Consider the following 17,504-nt stretch of genomic DNA (forward strand, 5'->3'; position numbering starts at 1 on the left):
TCCTTTTCTTTTCTTTCTTTTTTTTTTTTTTTTTTTTGTAATCCTGTTACAGCTATGCACCCACCAGTCTCTGGCCTGGGCTCCCAGTGTCTTTCAGGGAAAGGAGAAGACTATCGAGGCAGGATAGCCGTCACCAAATCGGGAAATGCCTGTCAACACTGGAACACGCAGTTTCCTCACAGACATGGCTGGATTCCTGACAGATATCCCTGCAAGTATGCTGAGCCTCATCATTTTAACAAATACCACAGAACATAGTTATTCCTTATCAATCCAGATGCAGAGGCAAGAGGAGCACAGGTTTTCCACAGTTATGTTGATAAGCTGTTTTCTCACCTTTTGTTAGCTCTCATTACTTCTGTTCAGGTCTTGCTCTTAATTTTTTTCTGCATTCCTTTTTTTTTATCAGCTACTTTATCGTCATGTGCTTTTTTCACCTGTCTCCTTCACATTCCACTGCGGTTATAAGTATTTACTACTTTTATGTTAAAAATCCCCTAGCTGTGTTTTGGCACACTTTCAATGCGTTACTCTTCTGAAGAGCAATGCTCCAAGGTCCAAGATCCTTGTGCTCCAAGGTCAGAGGAGCTGGGTTTGCAGAACATTATCAAAGGGTAAGGGTAACTGGGACTGACCAGGCTTTTAGCTCTGTATTTTGATCTTGTGGGTTGTGAAATGCAGCCTGCAAGTTTTCCTGGTATGTGAATCCCTGTCCATTATCACAGGGCAGAGAGCAGCATGCACTGGTGCTCATATGCACATGCTTCCAGGATCAGTCTGTGACATCCAGCCTTGCCTGGTTCTTACCATAACGGTCAGGTACACCAATGGCTTGTGTTTGGAAGTCAGCTTTTCCTGCCTTATCTTGACCCCAAAAACAAGAGTAGAAAGTGTAAGCATTGGAAAAGTTCCTCATATATCACCAGCATTTAGCCTGTAAATTTAAAGGCTGTTGATTAATCCCAAAATAGTGGTGCATGAAGTAATCTCCAAAAAGAATAAATGTAACCGCTGAGCTGAGTTCTGCATGCAGTATTTATTAATAGTCTTGCACACAACTCCCCTGGATTTCTATGAGTAGTTTAAAGCCAGTGTTTCTGTTTCAGGGGCTTAGAGGAAAACTACTGTAGAAACCCTGATGGAGAGAAAAGGCCCTGGTGCTACACCATCAACAGCAGTGTTCGGTGGGAATATTGTGCAATTCCCCACTGTGATGGGACAGAACAAGGAGTTGCTGGTATGAGTAGTTGAGCATACTTGAGACTAAGACTTTAAAACAGTGACAGACTTATTTTTTCTCATTGTAAATGTGTTAAATCTTTTTTAGGTCACTCTGTCACTGTTGTTAATGCTGTTTTTCTGCTTGGCATGTTACAAAACCTGCCAAATATTGGACTTTCAATGGTTAAGGAAGTTCAGTGAAGGATGTAAATCACCAGCTGACCCAACAGAAGACTTACAGGATGAAAGAGATTTATTTTTTTTATATTCCTTTTTATTTCCAAAGATAGGGCATTTTTAGCAAGTTAGTTGAAAAATGAAAAACAGGTTTAAAGAGATGAAACAGTGCTAAACAAAAGGAAGTCCCATTTTTGGAAAGGAGCCACAAAAGAGAAGACAGGACCTTCCAAAGTAACAAAAATCTCATCTGAAACATCCATTCATTTAAGCATGAAAAATAACAACAAAATCTTAGTGCAATTGAAAGGATAATAGAGAGATTAAAGTTTAACATAATGTCCATTTTAGAAATATAATGGAGCAAAATCACTAGCATCTAATCTTTGAGGACTTTTTCTTGGGACCTTTCTGATCTTCATTTCAAACATGTTCACATATACCAAAATGAAACCGAGTAGTGAACCTTCCACTGAATGACATCTGACACATGAGGGTAATCTGTGAAAATTTTCTAAATATCTTTGGAAATACCTTTCCACTTTTCATGCTGGCCATGATGCTCTCACTGTATGCAGTTTGTATAAACGAGTCATTCATTTTTGTCATCCTGTGCATTTGATGCTTTCTTGTGCCTACTCAGTAAGAACATAAAATCATGATGCAAAAGACCAGCTTCTGGGTTTTGCTGCAGATGTGCCTATGGAAGTTCCCCTGCCAGAGGAGTGCTACCGAGGCAAAGGTCAGAGTTATCGTGGCACAACTTCCACCACTGCATCGGGAAAAAAATGCCAGGCCTGGAACTCCATGTTCCCACACAGGCATGAAAAAACCCCGGACAGATTCCCAAATGCGTATGTTTATATCACCTTTTCTTGCTTTATCTGACAATGACTGTTGTTGATTGTATTATCTATGCTTTAAAACACTGCCAGGGAATGTATCTATAAAGGACAATATTTCTAAAGTGCAGAAACATTTTCTGTTAGTCACATTTTTAAAAACTGTGTTTTCTTGTTATTTAAATTCTGAGTAAAATACAGCTGTGTCCCTCTACTCTTAAGTCTGAGCTTCTGTAATGAACACTGGGAGACTTGTATCCAGAGTCTGGGCGTCTGCTGAAATATGCATTTTGTTTAAGAATTTGAGACCTTTGTGGTGGCCTTTCTACTTATTTCATCTGGGGAGAACACAGCATTTATGCTGCAAAACACACAGTCAGATAATTTTATGATTAGAACTACCATTCAAATGTTCTTTGTAGTTGGAATTGGGCACCCAGAATTGCATACACTGTAATTTTCCCCCTTGATTTGTCTTCTTCAGACTAAAAAACTGGACCAGCGATGACTTAGAGAGCTAATCATAATTACTAATGTGCCAGTTTTTAATAAGGGTAGGAAAGCAACATGATAATTGCTAGGAAATCCATCATTGCTTAGTGAGTTACAAGTATAAGCAGGAAGGTTGATACTTTTCTATTTTTTTGCCTTTTTTATGATGTCACACTAAATAATTTTTTTTTTTTTTTTTAATTTTCAATCATATTTTGGCATCAAAAATACTGATGTATTGAAACTGGAACATCCTCAGAGGGAATACTGTTTTTCACAAACATTTGAAAAATTGAAATCAAGCTGTGAAAATGTGGAATTAATGTGTTCTGGCATATTCAGAAAAAAAGCATTTCATTTTTTTTATTCTGTGACTGTGCTGTGATTCACAATGGGGAAATACTGTAACTCTGCAAATTGTTGAAGGCATAAATTCTACTTCCCCCTGCCCCAGCAAGCACAGACATGGGAGTGCTCCCACTGTATTCAGTAGAAGTGTGGGTTTTTTGGGGGGGGGGTGTCATTTACATAAGTATTTATTCACCATTCTTTTGAACATGAGAAAGAACCCTTTGGCATTTAAAAATAAAAATTTTGGAAAAGCATCATTGCCCACCAACAGTATGGATCTTCCTGCATATTTATTACTAATTCACACATTCACACAATTGTGTATGCTTATACATATATACTTAGAAATTAAATTATTGGCAGATTGGGCATTTATTTAGGTACTCAGCACATTGACATATTACAGCCAGAATTTAAGCCAGTAGTTGAATTATGTTTCCTTGTGCATGAATATATTCATGACTCTGATGTACATGTGAAATATAACTCTCCACTCGTATCACAGCATGTTTTTCTGGTAATAGGATATCTGGCAATAGGTAAAAAAGTAATAAATGTATTTATATCTACATAGTACAGATCCACGTCTTTTTGGCAAGGTATTCCTATGATTACTTTCAGTCTTATGTAGCATGACTATGGTACTTATTTTGGCAGGGATTTGAGGGACAACTATTGTAGAAACCCAGACGGTGATAACAGCCCATGGTGTTTCACCACTGACCCCAGCGTGACATGGGAGTACTGCAGTCTCAAGAGGTGTGATGATCATACACAAGAGCCCGCACCAAATGACTCCCCTGCAACAACGGCACAAAATGTTGGCCTGACTACACCCACCACATCTGGTAACAGCTGGCTATAAGCATCACCTCCTGTAGAGTCTGTGGGTAAAGGAAAGAGTAATGTATCAAAATTATTCTTGAGTAGAACTGCAACATAACAGTCACATCCCTCCTCCAGCTTTCACTTGCATACTGTTCAATTTTGCAGCAAGTACTCTTTAGTCAGTTCATATCCTGTAGCCTGTAAAATTTTACAGTGCATTCTGCAGGATAACTTTTTAATTTAGGGGAACAAGAGGGAAATAGACAAAATTTCTAGTGTTTCTGTAGCTGTGTGCTATTGAAATATGATCACAGTGAATGTTGTTCCTATAGGAATTTTGCTTGTGATTTGCTTTATATTTTCAGGAGGTTGACCTTAGCTTGTTGTATTGTTCATAGGCAACCATGTTTTGCAAAATGTATGCATCAAGAGAAACAAGTTTTTGCTCTATCCTTCTTCATTGCTTCCTTAATTAATAGTCCATGTTGATCAAAATGGTGTGACTTTTCTGAATGTATAGTAGAGCTTTCCACAGATTATTTACTTTGCAAAGGAAGGTGGCAGGGTTGGATAAAAGGTTCCTAAATGAAGCCGTGTACTCTTACTCACATGCAGCAGAAGAAAGTACCTGAAACAATGTCCTTGGCAGTAAAAATTGCTCTTTCAGTCTAATGGGCTGCTAACTCTGAAATATGCTTCTCTCATGGAAGGTGCTTACTGATACCAACTCAGCAAGAATCCTGGAGTTGTTTCAGATATTTGCAATATGTTACAGAAAATGTTTAGCCTGAAGTTCCTTGAAATTTCTTCCAATTCATTTACTCTGTACATCCAGGAAGACATCCATCTTGACAAGCTAAGTGATCACATCAGAGGGTACATTTTTGTTTGTCTTTCTGCTGTAGACACTAGAGAGTGTGCAGATCCTAAAGGTACTTAATCTGGTTTGTTTCTGCTTACCACCACCACATACAGATTCAGCAGCTAACAATAATTTCCTTTTCCTCTTTTTTCACAGACTGCATTAATGGTAATGGTAAAGACTATCGTGGCACCATAGCAAAAACTGGAAGGGGCAGGACTTGTCAAGAGTGGAGTTCTCAGAAACCTCATAGCCACAAATATTTCACTCCTGTGACTCATCCAAGAGCAGGCCTGGATAAAAATGTAAACAGCTGTTAATGCCATTGGTGTCATTGAACATAGTCTTCTTCCTCCACAACCCCTCAGTAAACATTTCATGTTCAGTCTTTATAGACCAGGTTAAGCATATCTGGAAGTAATCACGTTGATAGCCCAGACCTATAATAGCGTTGAAGAGGGAAGAATGCATTTTATATTACCTAGGATGTTGGTACTTCACACACAGAGGTACACCATGGGGTTGACGCTGGCAGGCAAGCAGCACAAAAGAAATCAGCGCTTCCCTGAGTTCTGCAAACCCCAAAGCGATGCCTGTTGCTGTTTGTCACAAACTAAGCAGGCTTCTGGCAAATTCTCAGAGCTGACCTAACTTGCTGTCATTGACTTTAGGGGAAGAAGGATTAGGCCAACAACAAATGTTTTAGTTCTAAGCACTTAGTCATCCTATGTCAAACTTTTCATGAAGCCTTAAAAAGCACTAGAGCTAGGGAGACTCTTGGTGGATGAAGAAAATGACAGCAATTTTATCATATTTTTCTAATTTCACCTAATGGTTTTGAGATGCAAGAAAGAAAGACTTTTGTGATCAGAGGAAATAGAAAGCATTTAATGTCCAGTGGAAAAGTAGTTGGGGGAAATTATTCAAAGTTTTAGTTAACACTTTTTTACTTACAGACTTTGTCATTCTGTGCCTAACATTTGGAGTCTTCATTCTCTGTTTTTGTAATTATTACAGTATTGCAGGAATCCTGATGGAGATGTAAATGGTGTTTGGTGCTTCACAACAGACCCAGAAAAAAAATGGGAGTACTGTGAAATTCCACGCTGCTGTAATTATCCTTCAAGACTCTTCTGTCCTCCCTTTCTACAACTTGTTATGATAGTTACAAAATGTTTTCAATCCAACCATAAAAACCACAGTAGGCAGTAGCTTTAGATTTGAATTTAGGTCTGTATGGAAATTTGACACAATCAGGCACCTGTAACAGTCAGCCAAAGTTTTGATAACCTGACGCTAAGAATCATCAGTAAGATTTCATAGATAACAATCTGTGTGCTCTTTATTGTCAGTGAAGATAAGCACTCAGAGTTGCTAGCTGAATTTGACATATACAGTGAAGCTGTGAAGAGAGGTATTCCTTCCCTGCGCTCCTCAAACACAGGAGAGGATTTCCTTGATGTTCATGCTAGTCTTTCCATGCACTTTGTGGCAGGACTAATGCTCTGAGAACCTGCTCATCCACTTTTCCTGTTAGTTGGGAGCATCAGAGATTACATCCTTTGAAACCCTTTTCATTCTCTGCTGACTTAATTTTTATTCTGATACGGATGTTAAAATAATCTCTCCCTAGATATTTTGCCTTTCTTTTGGGGTAGGGAGTGAATTTGGTCCTGGATATTTGACACAGTTTTCCTTAATTCTTTTTTTCTATTTTGGGATAGTAGGTACACTGAGCAGGTGTAGTGCTTGCTGAAAAATTCAGCAGCAAGAGATTTTACCTTTTGTGGTGCCCTGGCAGGGGACATCAATAACAGCTGTAATGTACTGGGAGCACTGCTTGGCACACCCGGCAGTCATCTCCTTTGCTTTGCTTTTCCCTTCCTTGCCTGCATTTTGACAGATTTTATTTTTTTTTTTTTAATGTATCTGGCAGGGATATGGAAAGTCTATTTCTTCTTCATCTCATGTATTATTTTTACTACAGTAACATCCAGAGGCCAGGTCCCTGCTCTGTTGGACAGTGTATAAATACAAAATAGTGAAGAGTGGTCACTCCCTCAGGAGTATGTGATATTCTTCATGTTGGCCATCTAATGTGTTCCTCTAAGCAGCAATACGTTATGATTGCACACATTAATTTTGTCAACCAGACCTAAGAGCTGCACAGGCAAAAAGAATAAGGAATGGCATAAAACCAACAAATACCACAGCTGTAAAAACCTGCTCCCTGGAACTGCTGTGGTGGAGCTTTACTTTGAGATCTGATCTCTTTTCAAAACAGACTTTGAATACTAGATTTTTAAATTAAGGTGTAGAGAAACCTTACACTCTCCTGCCTTTGATTACTTTATTAATTTTCTCATACTGCAACTAACAAATTTAACATCCATAGCATCATATGCAGCTCTGAAAAGAGTTACTTTGGTCCTTACTGAGCACTCAAGCTCAATCCATTTTAAAAACTGTAGAGAGATTCAGATTAAGAAGAAAGTAGAGTGAGCAGTGTGAGAGCAAAATTGGAATATTTTATGACAAGAAGACACTGACTCAATTTTATTTATAATCTAGGGATTGGTTTGAACTCAACCAAGGTGTAGACTGTAATGTTTTAAAGAATTTAGAAATTGTTATTATTGTCTGGGCAATAAACTTTTCCACTTTCTTTAGCTCTTTTTTCCCTTCAACTTCCCTACAGATTTTCTCTTGGGGGTGGGGCTCATGGTTTTACTTATGTTATCTGACTACATCCAAATACTTGACATAGTTAACAATTTTTTTCCAGGTAAATTAATATTTTGTCACATCAAATGTAATATATTAGCCCCAGGTTTAAATGCTCAAGGTAATGATAATATAATGGAGTCTAAAGGTTCTGGTTTTTTCTTTACCCTTAGTTTCTATTAACCAATGTAAAGAGTGAAAGCCTAAGGAAGATTAAAAAAAGTCTTATGCCTTTCTCTTTTTCATCTGATTGTACTGTGGATGGCATTACAGAACTGCTTAAAATTCTCCATTGTAGCTTTTTTTATTCTGTAGCTTCTTCTGAGCATGACTGTGGAAAAGTCCTAATGAGGAGTGAGCGAGCCTGTGAGCAATATAGCATGTGCAGCGCATCTCCAGGGTCTTGGCCTTGGCACGTCAGTCTCAGGATGAGGTACTGGTATTCCAGACTGTATCGCCGTCCGTGAGCACCAGGGTTTCACAGGGAACAGGTGTTAGAAAGAGACTGACAAGAAACAATGCATATGCATTCCGGAGACTGGCCTTGGTTTCTATATAAAATCCTTTCACATGTAAAATAAACTTTTTTTTTTTAATCATAATGTCCACAGATAGCTACTTATTGGGTCATTAATCCCAAACTCCCCACTTTCTGCTGAATCTCTAGAGGGCAAATTTGAACTGCAGACATTAAGTACACCTTTATTTACTGAAATGGGGAAGGAATAATTCCCACTGAGGATAGTGACAGTTAATTGCATTCTGCAGTGGGGGATTTAAGCCCAGGAATATACCCACCAAGCTGCAATGTGTACGAATGGATTGTGGTCATCCCTTTTCACCCAGCATCCAATCTGGTTCAAATGTAAATTGATGCTGTGACTACCCTAGCTGTGTTAGAAGCCATAGGAAGACCACCATCTCTCAGTATAAAAAAAATGATTATGCATAGCATTTCCACAGTCACAGTGAGTGTGGCTGAACAGAAGATGAAGAGGTGCTTACAGAAAGGCTAATGAAACTTTCTATAGAGCTGTTGACAGTCACCATAATAAATATTATCCCAAGAAAAGTTAAAAGTCCATAGTAAGGTTTATTTAAAGAACCAGTCCAAAGCAACCCCACAAATCAGAAGGATGTATCCTTTTATTAATTGCTAATCAGGACAAACCCATTACATCACAAGTGAAATTGTTAGGAAATGTAATTATTTTTATTAAATTCCTGAAAGCAAGAGTGCCCTGTTGCAAAAATTTCACCTGTGTTAAATTTCTTTTCATGTCTTTCATGTTCTGGAGAAAATAAAGCTTGTCCTTTGAAAATCTGCATTTGATTTCTCTTGCTATTGGCAAAGGACAAACTATGACTGGTAAAAGGTTTGAATAAGGGGCATATTGCTCGTTTGCTAATATTTCCCATTGTGCACAGCATAGATGGTGGAGAATTGACTATGCAGTCTTAAGTGAATGTGATTATCTTCTCTGTTCTAGTACCAACATGCACCATTGTGCTGGCACTCTGATACATCCACAGTGGGTCCTTACTGCTGCTCAGTGCTTGCAAGAGTGAGTATCCGCTAGAACAAGTGACAGGCATTTCCTAAATCTGTGAGAAAATCAACAGAGGAGCAAGATGTACCTAATAAGGCACTTTCTTTACCCCTTATTTCCTGTCTTCCTTGCCAGCAAGCTGATTTTTATCTTCTGCTCCTGTTTCAGTCAAACAGCAGCAGAGCACAACAGAGGTTACTTCTATCATCTGCCTTGTCTCCTACCCCAAAGCATGACAAAAATAGGTGCTAATGATGTGCTGGTGCTAATCACACTTGGAAAAACTGTGGCTAGCAGCTGACCCTTAGGGCTTTAGAAGTTGTGAACACTGCAAGAAGATGCCACATTATTTACAGCCCATGGGATTTTTCACCATCATAAAAATCAAACTTTTAAAAAAAGCCACAATTTCCTTCTCCCTGAGAATAAATGAAGGCATCTACGGTCAGGAGCAGCAGCCTGACCATCTTGTTAACTCCTATTCTCCAGGGAAATCACTGAATTTTGTAAGGGTGATATTCCTGATTACATGTATGGATGTATAACCTTGCCACTGTCATTTCTTCCAGGTCAACAGAGCCTTCTTCCTACAGGGTGTTTCTTGGGATACAGAATCTCAATGCAGCAGAGTCATCCCTGCAAATCCAAAGTGTTCAGAAAGTATTAAAGGAACCAAGTGGAGCAGACATTGCTTTGCTGAAGTTGAACAGGTACCATCTCAGTCCAAGTTTCCCACCCATAACACCTTTATTCTGAAGGCAGAAGTTGGCTTAGCCTGGAGTTGGCTCTCAGGGGTGGTTGTGAGTGATATGAGAGAGTGTGAGAGTTCCTTTGGGTATTAGCATAGGCATCTGTTCAAGGGTGAACTCTGAGCATCTCTTCTGCTGAATGACCCCATTGGCAGAACCCTTGTGAGCTTCTTACACAGTTTAGGGAAGGCAAGGACCAGTTAGGATGGGAGGGATGGTCATGGGGAATTCCCATTTGCCACCTGCTAAGAAGCAGCTCCACTGAAGCAGGGAGAGTGGAGGCAAACTAAAGAGGAGTTGTGTCTGGAGGATCTTCTGCTTGGAGGCTTTTCCTGCTCAGCTCTGAGGCCTGCGAGCAAGGAGCAAGCAGAAGGGTCCAGTTTCCCTGGCAGTGCTTCAGGACAGGCCACATGCATGTTTCATGGCCTGGCATGGCTTCAGGCCAGCAGCTCAGTAAAACCAGATCCTGCTTGTGATATAGTGAAAAATGGTGTGCGTAACTGTAATTGCCTGAAGCTCTCTTTAGTGTCTTGCTTAGATGTCTGAGCAGCCTGCTCTGAAACGTGTGCAGCTATTTCAACGTTATTTGTTCCCTTTTGGAATGCTCCTGAAACTTTTCTACTTACTCATTGGTTTCGCTCTTGTTCTTATGTTCACCACACATGGATTAAAGATCATGAAAAGCTCATGTTTGACCTGAGAGGAAATTTCTTTTTAAAAATTCACCATACAGCTTTAATGAACTTAGAACAATTTCACTTAAATGTCAAATCAGGTTCTCTGGTGCTTGATTAATCAAAATCCCACTGACTTCAGGTGAGTAGAAGGAGCTTATGCTCCACCAGTTTTACTCTCGCTAGTGCTTGGAACTGTCATTCGGTTCCTCTTTCACTGGGTGCCCTATGCACATTTGCACTGTAGATACATGCATGCTATAGCACTGTAGGCAGTTTTGCATCAGCAGCACTCACCATCTGAACACAGTCTGCATGTGAGATGCCATAAAAAGCAGGTATGGACATCATAACCCTCAGTTTCTGGCTTAGATCAACTTTGCTTGTTTTCAGCTTCATTAAATTCCTTCTTTACGTTTCTCTTCAGCTTGCTTTGTGGCCCTTATTATTTCCAAAACTTCACATCACATACTTTGAAAATCATTCTGGGCCTGAAAAGAGATTATGAAGGTTCATTTTAGCCTGACTGAACATCTGGAGTTCATTCAGGTCCTTTTACTCTCTTTCACAATCAGAACTAACCTTCACAGGGTAGGTTCCTGATAGTGGCAGATCTCATTTAACAGCTTGTTCAGACATACTTTCACTGTACCAAAACTGTTTGCACTTGACTGACCCCTAGGGCGATACACCTTCCAGAAGCCACCTCATCTTTTCACATCTACATCCGAAAGTCAATAAAGGATCAGGCAGTCCAAAGCAAAGACCTCCCTATGCAATGTTTTCATCTCCAGGGCCCTATCTGCTCCATATCGAGCTTTATTCCAGTGCTGAAGCCTCCAGGCACAATGATGTAATGAGGAAGAGTTTTATTTTGGTATTGACTTTATTGAGGTGCTAGACTTAGTAATGTGCAAGATACTGCATGATGTCACCTGCAGCTATATCACCCATGTAACCAGAGGAGAAAGGAATTTTCTGCAACTTCAGCTGTATCTCCTTATTTACTCATGCATCCATCCATCCATCCATCCTTCCCTCCTCCTGTGAAGTCCCTGAAAATGTCCATGACCTCTGAGGCAGGGACGATCTGAGATAAGTCAGGCTCACACCACCTGCAAGGGTTGCTCGGGGCTGGGCTTGGGCTTGTACATGTTCCTATGCACACTGCACACCAGAGATCAGCACTCTAGCACTATGCTGCAAATACAGTCACACTGTCACTGTGCCCACAAACACATCCCAGAGACTTTCAGTTGCTGTAAGAAACCTCTTTTTTCACTGACTAGGCACCATCTTACACCCATTTACACAGTTTTAAGGCACCATCAGCTACTCCACCCTTCCCCACGCCATTTCCACGCAGAGCCTTCTGAGTATGAAGACTGAACAAGCTGATGGTAATTTTTCTAAGGATCTTTTAATTATTCTGTTTGTTTTCCAGTCCTGTAACAATTACTGACCGTGTAAAACCAGTTTGTTTGCCTGAAACCAGTCTGATGGTGGAAAGAAACGCAGTATGTTTTCTAACTGCCTGGGGAAAAACAAGAGGTAAAGCGTATTCGGTGCAGTTGAAAACTTAGGAAGGCTTTCAAATCTTATCCCCAAATATGTGCACTCATGGGACCTGAAAAACACATTTTACTTAAGATTTAACTAGATCAGAGGTCACCAAGCAACATTATTATTTTTATTTCTTTCTCTCAGAGCTTGATTTTTCCCCCTCATTGCTCACATAAACTGAATTCATTAAATAAGAGAAAAGAGAGAGGAGAATTAGACTTAAGACTTTACCGCCTTTTATCTCTGTTTATTTTGGTCTTTCTTCAGCATAGGCATACACTGTATTTGCACAAATAAAGACAATACTCAAATAATGCCCTTTCCTTTAATTTTGATCTTCAGATATACATTTTTTTTAACATCTGAATGAAGCTTGCACTTGCCTTCCTATAGTCTAAACATTACTGTCTGCATAGACTTCTGTGGGGACCTACATTCACTCTAGACTGCTAGGATATATGGGCAAGCACCAGCCTTAAGCCCTCGTATCTGAGATAAGATGGCATCCCGGGAACTGTGAAGCCTTTGAGTCAGAGCTTTCTCAGACCCAGCCACCTTTGGGGCATGGGCAAAATGAGTTCAAGCTGAAAGTTTTTAATGCCAGTAAAACCCTTACCTGAATTTTATTCACAGTCTAGCATTAAAAACTGACCGTGTGGTCTCCTGCTGCCCAGGTCTCACTCCACCTATGCTGAGGGTTGAGAATACCCAGCCCTCTTTGACCCACTTTTGCTGCAGCGGGAGGCGATTCCTTGTCCCTGTGGCTTCCTGCAGTGATGCTGGTATCTGCCCTCATTCAGTCCCAGCTCCCACGTACGCATTTTTGGCCTTGCTGAGCTACACGCAAGGGATGCCCTTCCCACCCCATTTGCCAGACAGCACCTTATTAATACTCTACCCGTAAAATGAAGCCAATGGATTCTTCTTTGTGTGTGCATCCACAGAAAAAAAACCAAAAAGACTAGAACATGTCCTTATCTCTGAGTTTCACCATAAAAATCCTCCACATAGACTGCAGTACCTTTTTCCCCTTCTTGTATCATTTAGATACAAAACTGATGCTATGAAAATAATGCTTAAGAATAATTACTCTACTATTAGTGTAACTCATCAGCATTATCAAGAAATACTTTTCTCCAGCATAGACAGTATTTACTGGGTTTCCTCACACCTTTTTTCCCTTTCTTACCTTGCATTTTTTTCTTTATTGTTCAGCTTGCCACACGGTGGCAGCTGCTTCCTATGTGCTAGTGATCACAGCCACAAAAAATGGAACAGGCTAGATTTCTTCTGGCAGTGCATTAGGATGGAAAACTCAACAGACCATTGTTGCATTTAGGCAGCAGGAAAGAGGGTCCTGCCACGTCATGCAACTAGTTCATGAAATCAGCAGGGGAGGGAGAGCAAAGCCAGAGCCCCACATCTAAATAAAATGTGTTTTGGGAAAATTCAGCCCTGACTTCAGAAAAATCCTCCTTGAAAGAGTTCAAATTAATGTAAAGTAAATCCAGGCTAACATTTTCCCTCCTGAAACAAGCCATTGCTACTGCGCTGTGATAAATGCCTACAAACCGATACAACATCTCAGAATACTACGCATCTGTTTTTATTTATTTAGTAACACTTTGCAAGAAGAATAACCCCTGCTTGTTGAGGGTAGATATGTTCCAAGCACAAAAAAGTTGAAAGATTTAATAAGGTCCTTCAAGGAGCTCAGGGACCATAGTAGAGCTGGGGACGGATCCCAGTCCTTTCATTACTGAGGCTTCACTGGATCACAATGCCCAGGCTACCATTTATAACTGTTATATTTTCTTGGTTGTTCATGAAGGTACCGATACAGACAACAGATTAAAAGATGTTGAATTCCCCGTGCTTGAAAATAGAATATGTAATCGCCCTGAATTTCTGAATGGAAGTGTCAAAAATCATGAATTTTGTGGTGGATTCACTTTTGGAAGCATAGATAACTGCGAGGTAAGAATAATTTCGCTTTGAGTGTAAGCAGGTCAAATGACAATTTGTACTTTCAAGGCTCATAAATAGCTTCAGCGACTCAAGGCTTCTGCATGAAGCATAAGAACTGAGGCATACGTACCATTTTTTCTTCACTCACACAGCCAGCCAGAATAGCAGGGAAATTGTGTAGGGTAATTTTGCCTTCTTTTCAGAACTGCGTGCTGACATATCCTACTCATAGTAGCCTAGGGTGGTGAATACCCCACCTCACCTGAAATAAAGCCTGTAATACGCTACCTAGACTTCCCTTTGATCCTAGAGACAGAGGCGAAACTAGTGACTGTTTCTGGTTTAGTCTGGAGTTGTACCACATCTTTATTTAATCCCTTGATTAAATAAAGCTGGAAGTGCTTCCAGTTTTCTAATTTTCACAAGTATAAGAAAAGACTTTTAAAATGTAGGTTTCTTAATGGAGGTTATCGTGTTGGGAGCTTTTCAATAAAAAGCTGGTAGCTACTTGGTGACAGACTCAGATAGCAAATACTGGTCTGTTTGAGCAGGTGTTCAAGACTGCTGGTGCAAATGATAACTCTGATAGTGCAGACAGTGCATTCATTGAGAGGCTCACAAATCATTGGACATAGGTATTCATGCCTGGATTTTAAGGAACAGCATTAGAACAATTAAATTCATTTTTTCCAGGATCAAGTAGGTCAGAGGATGTAGAAAATTAAGAAACATTTTTTTATGTGTGTGTGTAACTGGGATCAGTGATCTGAGGATGTTCCCACATCCATGATTGGTAGATCTTCAGACCAGGGGAATGGCCTGGATGCTTAGAAGCAACTTTTTCTTTTTTTCCATTTTTTTTACTCCAGCAGGTCTAATAAAACACTCTCCCTCTCTCTGCATCCCTTGCCTTAGTCCTATTTTGAGGCCTTCAGAGCTACCACAATATTATTCCTGCCAGTATTTTGATGTTCGCATGTCTGGTGTCTCCATCACTTATTCTCTCTTCTCCTCCCTAGGCTGAAGTTGGAGGACCTCTGGTCTGCAAAGATAAGGACAGATTTGTCCAATATGGAGTCACCTCTTGGGGACTGGACTGTACCCAGCCATCAAAGCCTGTTTTTGTCCAAATTCCTAGTTTTGTTTCTTGGATCAAGAATGCAATGGTTGCCCACTGAATCTGGATGCAGGCTACTTTTTCTGGAAAGCAGTCCCAGTGTCAGAAACAGCATTCCAAGTATGGTTTTAAAATTGTAATAATTCATAAGAATATTAAATAAATATCATTACTGGCTGAGCAGAAGTAGTTACTGCAAAGAAATAGCCAAGCTGACCAATTATTACTGTCTGTCAGTGTGTCTGTGTTGTGCCTGGTTAAGTCAACCGTGTTGCATGTGGCACCAGCTGTAAGGTTCCTAATTCACCTCTTTCTTTTGAGACATGCTCCAACTCAAGAAATTGGCTTTCTCTTCATGAAGACACCTGCTTTTCTCCTCTCTACGTGCAAGCAGCTGGCCTGTCTCTGTGTACAAGGTCTTCCTTGTGCAAGAAACTTTATCCCAAATCAGGCCTGTCCCTGTACCCATCACTGGCATCTGCTCCAGGAATAAGAAAGTAGCAACCAAACCTAGCCACTGCCTTGTGTAAGAAAAGGCCAAGCTAGACTGTGCCTGTGCTGCCAGGAGCTGGATGAAGGCCTGGTGGGATTGCTTCTTGTTGGGGCTAATTCCCCCCAGTCAAGCAGCGCTTTGTGCTGTGCTATGCAATCATCTAACTTTCCTATGTTAGATGTTTGCATGGAAAAAACAACTATCCACTCCAGCAGGCAGAGCAGTGTTAGATGGCATATGATACAGTTAACATGTTTGTGAGGCACTTGCACAGAAATCTGCTCTCACTTGTGATACCAATAGTTCAGCCCTGACGTAGAGTTCAGGAATTAAAATAAACTGTTCTTTCTGTTTATTTCCAGAAGAGGCAAGGATGTCTCAGAGGGCTGGAGAAGTGAAGCTGGGTGCCGGGGTGCCCGTGCTTGCCTTATCAGGCTTGGTAGCTGGTGCTTCTGTGTGCTCTGTGGCAGGGAGGTGGAGAAAGAAAGGGCCCCCCCAGGTTAGTCAAGCCTCCCAGAGCCACAGAACCTGGCCTGGCTGCCACCCAGAGCAATGGAAAAGGACTGCCACTGAAGCTGTCAGGAAAGGCTGGGTTAGAGAAAGGCTCTTCGAGCAGTACGGCAGTGACCAAAGGAAATTGTTGAGTGGGACATGTTCCAGCAGCAGCAGAAATCAACAGAAACCCACCTGTCCCGTTGACTTCCCGTCAGTTACCAAAGCTAATTCCAGAATTTTCAGCTGTTGTTCCAATCTTCTGCGTATCACTTAAAAACATATCACTTCCAAACAGTATGTGCCTTGACCTAATAGCAGAAGAAATGTATGCCTCCTATGGACCTGTAAACTGAAGAAGGATTTCTGTATTTTTTTAGTCTTCCATTTGTAAGCCTGCTTTAAAATATATTGTAAATCTAAATCTAGTATTGAGGTACTTTATTATTGCTGTAAAGAACTCTACAGAGATCAGGCTCTATAAACTCATTTTTGGATTTTTAAAAAAGCTAGAGTCAAAAAAAATATATACATTTGTAGACTTTATACTCGCTCCTTGATCTTCTACATCAATTCTTTATGGTTTCCATTATGACCCACTCATCAATTTCCTTTGTTCATCAGGATACTGGTTGAATAGCTGTTCTTTAACCCAGTCTTTCTTAACAGCATCTTTTTCTTGGATTCCTTCCTGATCCTGAACGTTGTTCCCCTCTCCAAGCTTCTGCTCTCCTTCCATCCAGCCTGTCCTTGGTTGTGTGCCCCCATTGCAGCCATAAGAACAGTCCACCTTTTTAAAGGACGTGGCCCTTAGTGTGGAGTTTCTCACACTATCACAGACCTCTGTGCTCTGACCCAGAGGATCCGGAGATGGTGGTGGCTCTCTTCCACTTTTTCTTGTGCAAACAGCTGAACACGTAACAGGCTGTTACAGGCAAGCATGTTTCAGCCATCAACGACTTCTGCAGCCTGTTGTTACCTTTCTCCTCACTTAATCAACATGTGAGACAGGGTTGGGGAAAAACCTGAAGTGTGAACCCAGAAACAGCTCCTTTTGCTCTGTCACCAATATAATACACTCTCTAGTTGCACAAGTTTTCTGTTCAAGTATAGTACTCAGTGCGTCTCTCCATAGTTCTCCTGTGGTAATACAGCCCCAAAGGCTTTTCTTGAGCTGTATGCTCAGTAAACTTGGATACTTTCAGAACCTGTTGAGAGCAGTATCTGGAGCACATGAAAGGCTTGCTGCCATCTGGCACTTGCTTTCTATTCCCCATGTACTGTTTTTGTAAGTTCTGCCAGTAGTGTTGTTCCTTCAAAAAACTGGCACAAGTTCTCGGTAATAACTAGCCAGACCCAGAAATTGTTTCTGTTTCTCTTGGTGCCTGTAAGCCATTCCTC

General features: G+C 40.6%; 1 protein-coding gene across 1 annotated transcript in view; it reads left to right on the plus strand.

The window, feature by feature from the left end:
- The window catches only part of LOC104842257 (plasminogen-like), a 28,554-nt gene extending 13,375 nt beyond the window's left edge, over positions 1–15,179 (plus strand). The window contains exons 8-19 of the mRNA XM_010584482.1: positions 53–215; positions 1,107–1,237; positions 2,093–2,252; positions 3,741–3,931; positions 4,930–5,078; positions 5,791–5,884; positions 7,813–7,930; positions 8,988–9,062; positions 9,617–9,757; positions 11,915–12,021; positions 13,865–14,010; positions 15,021–15,179. Coding sequence (XP_010582784.1) covers positions 53–215; positions 1,107–1,237; positions 2,093–2,252; positions 3,741–3,931; positions 4,930–5,078; positions 5,791–5,884; positions 7,813–7,930; positions 8,988–9,062; positions 9,617–9,757; positions 11,915–12,021; positions 13,865–14,010; positions 15,021–15,179 — 1,634 coding nt within the window. The remainder of the gene's footprint in view (positions 1–52; positions 216–1,106; positions 1,238–2,092; positions 2,253–3,740; positions 3,932–4,929; positions 5,079–5,790; positions 5,885–7,812; positions 7,931–8,987; positions 9,063–9,616; positions 9,758–11,914; positions 12,022–13,864; positions 14,011–15,020) is intronic.
- The last annotated feature ends 2,325 nt before the right edge of the window (positions 15,180–17,504 follow it).

Source organism: Haliaeetus leucocephalus, unplaced genomic scaffold, assembly GCF_000737465.1.
Source record: "Haliaeetus leucocephalus isolate CR32 unplaced genomic scaffold, Haliaeetus_leucocephalus-4.0 Scaffold992, whole genome shotgun sequence".
Taxonomy (NCBI): Eukaryota; Metazoa; Chordata; class Aves; order Accipitriformes; family Accipitridae; genus Haliaeetus; species Haliaeetus leucocephalus.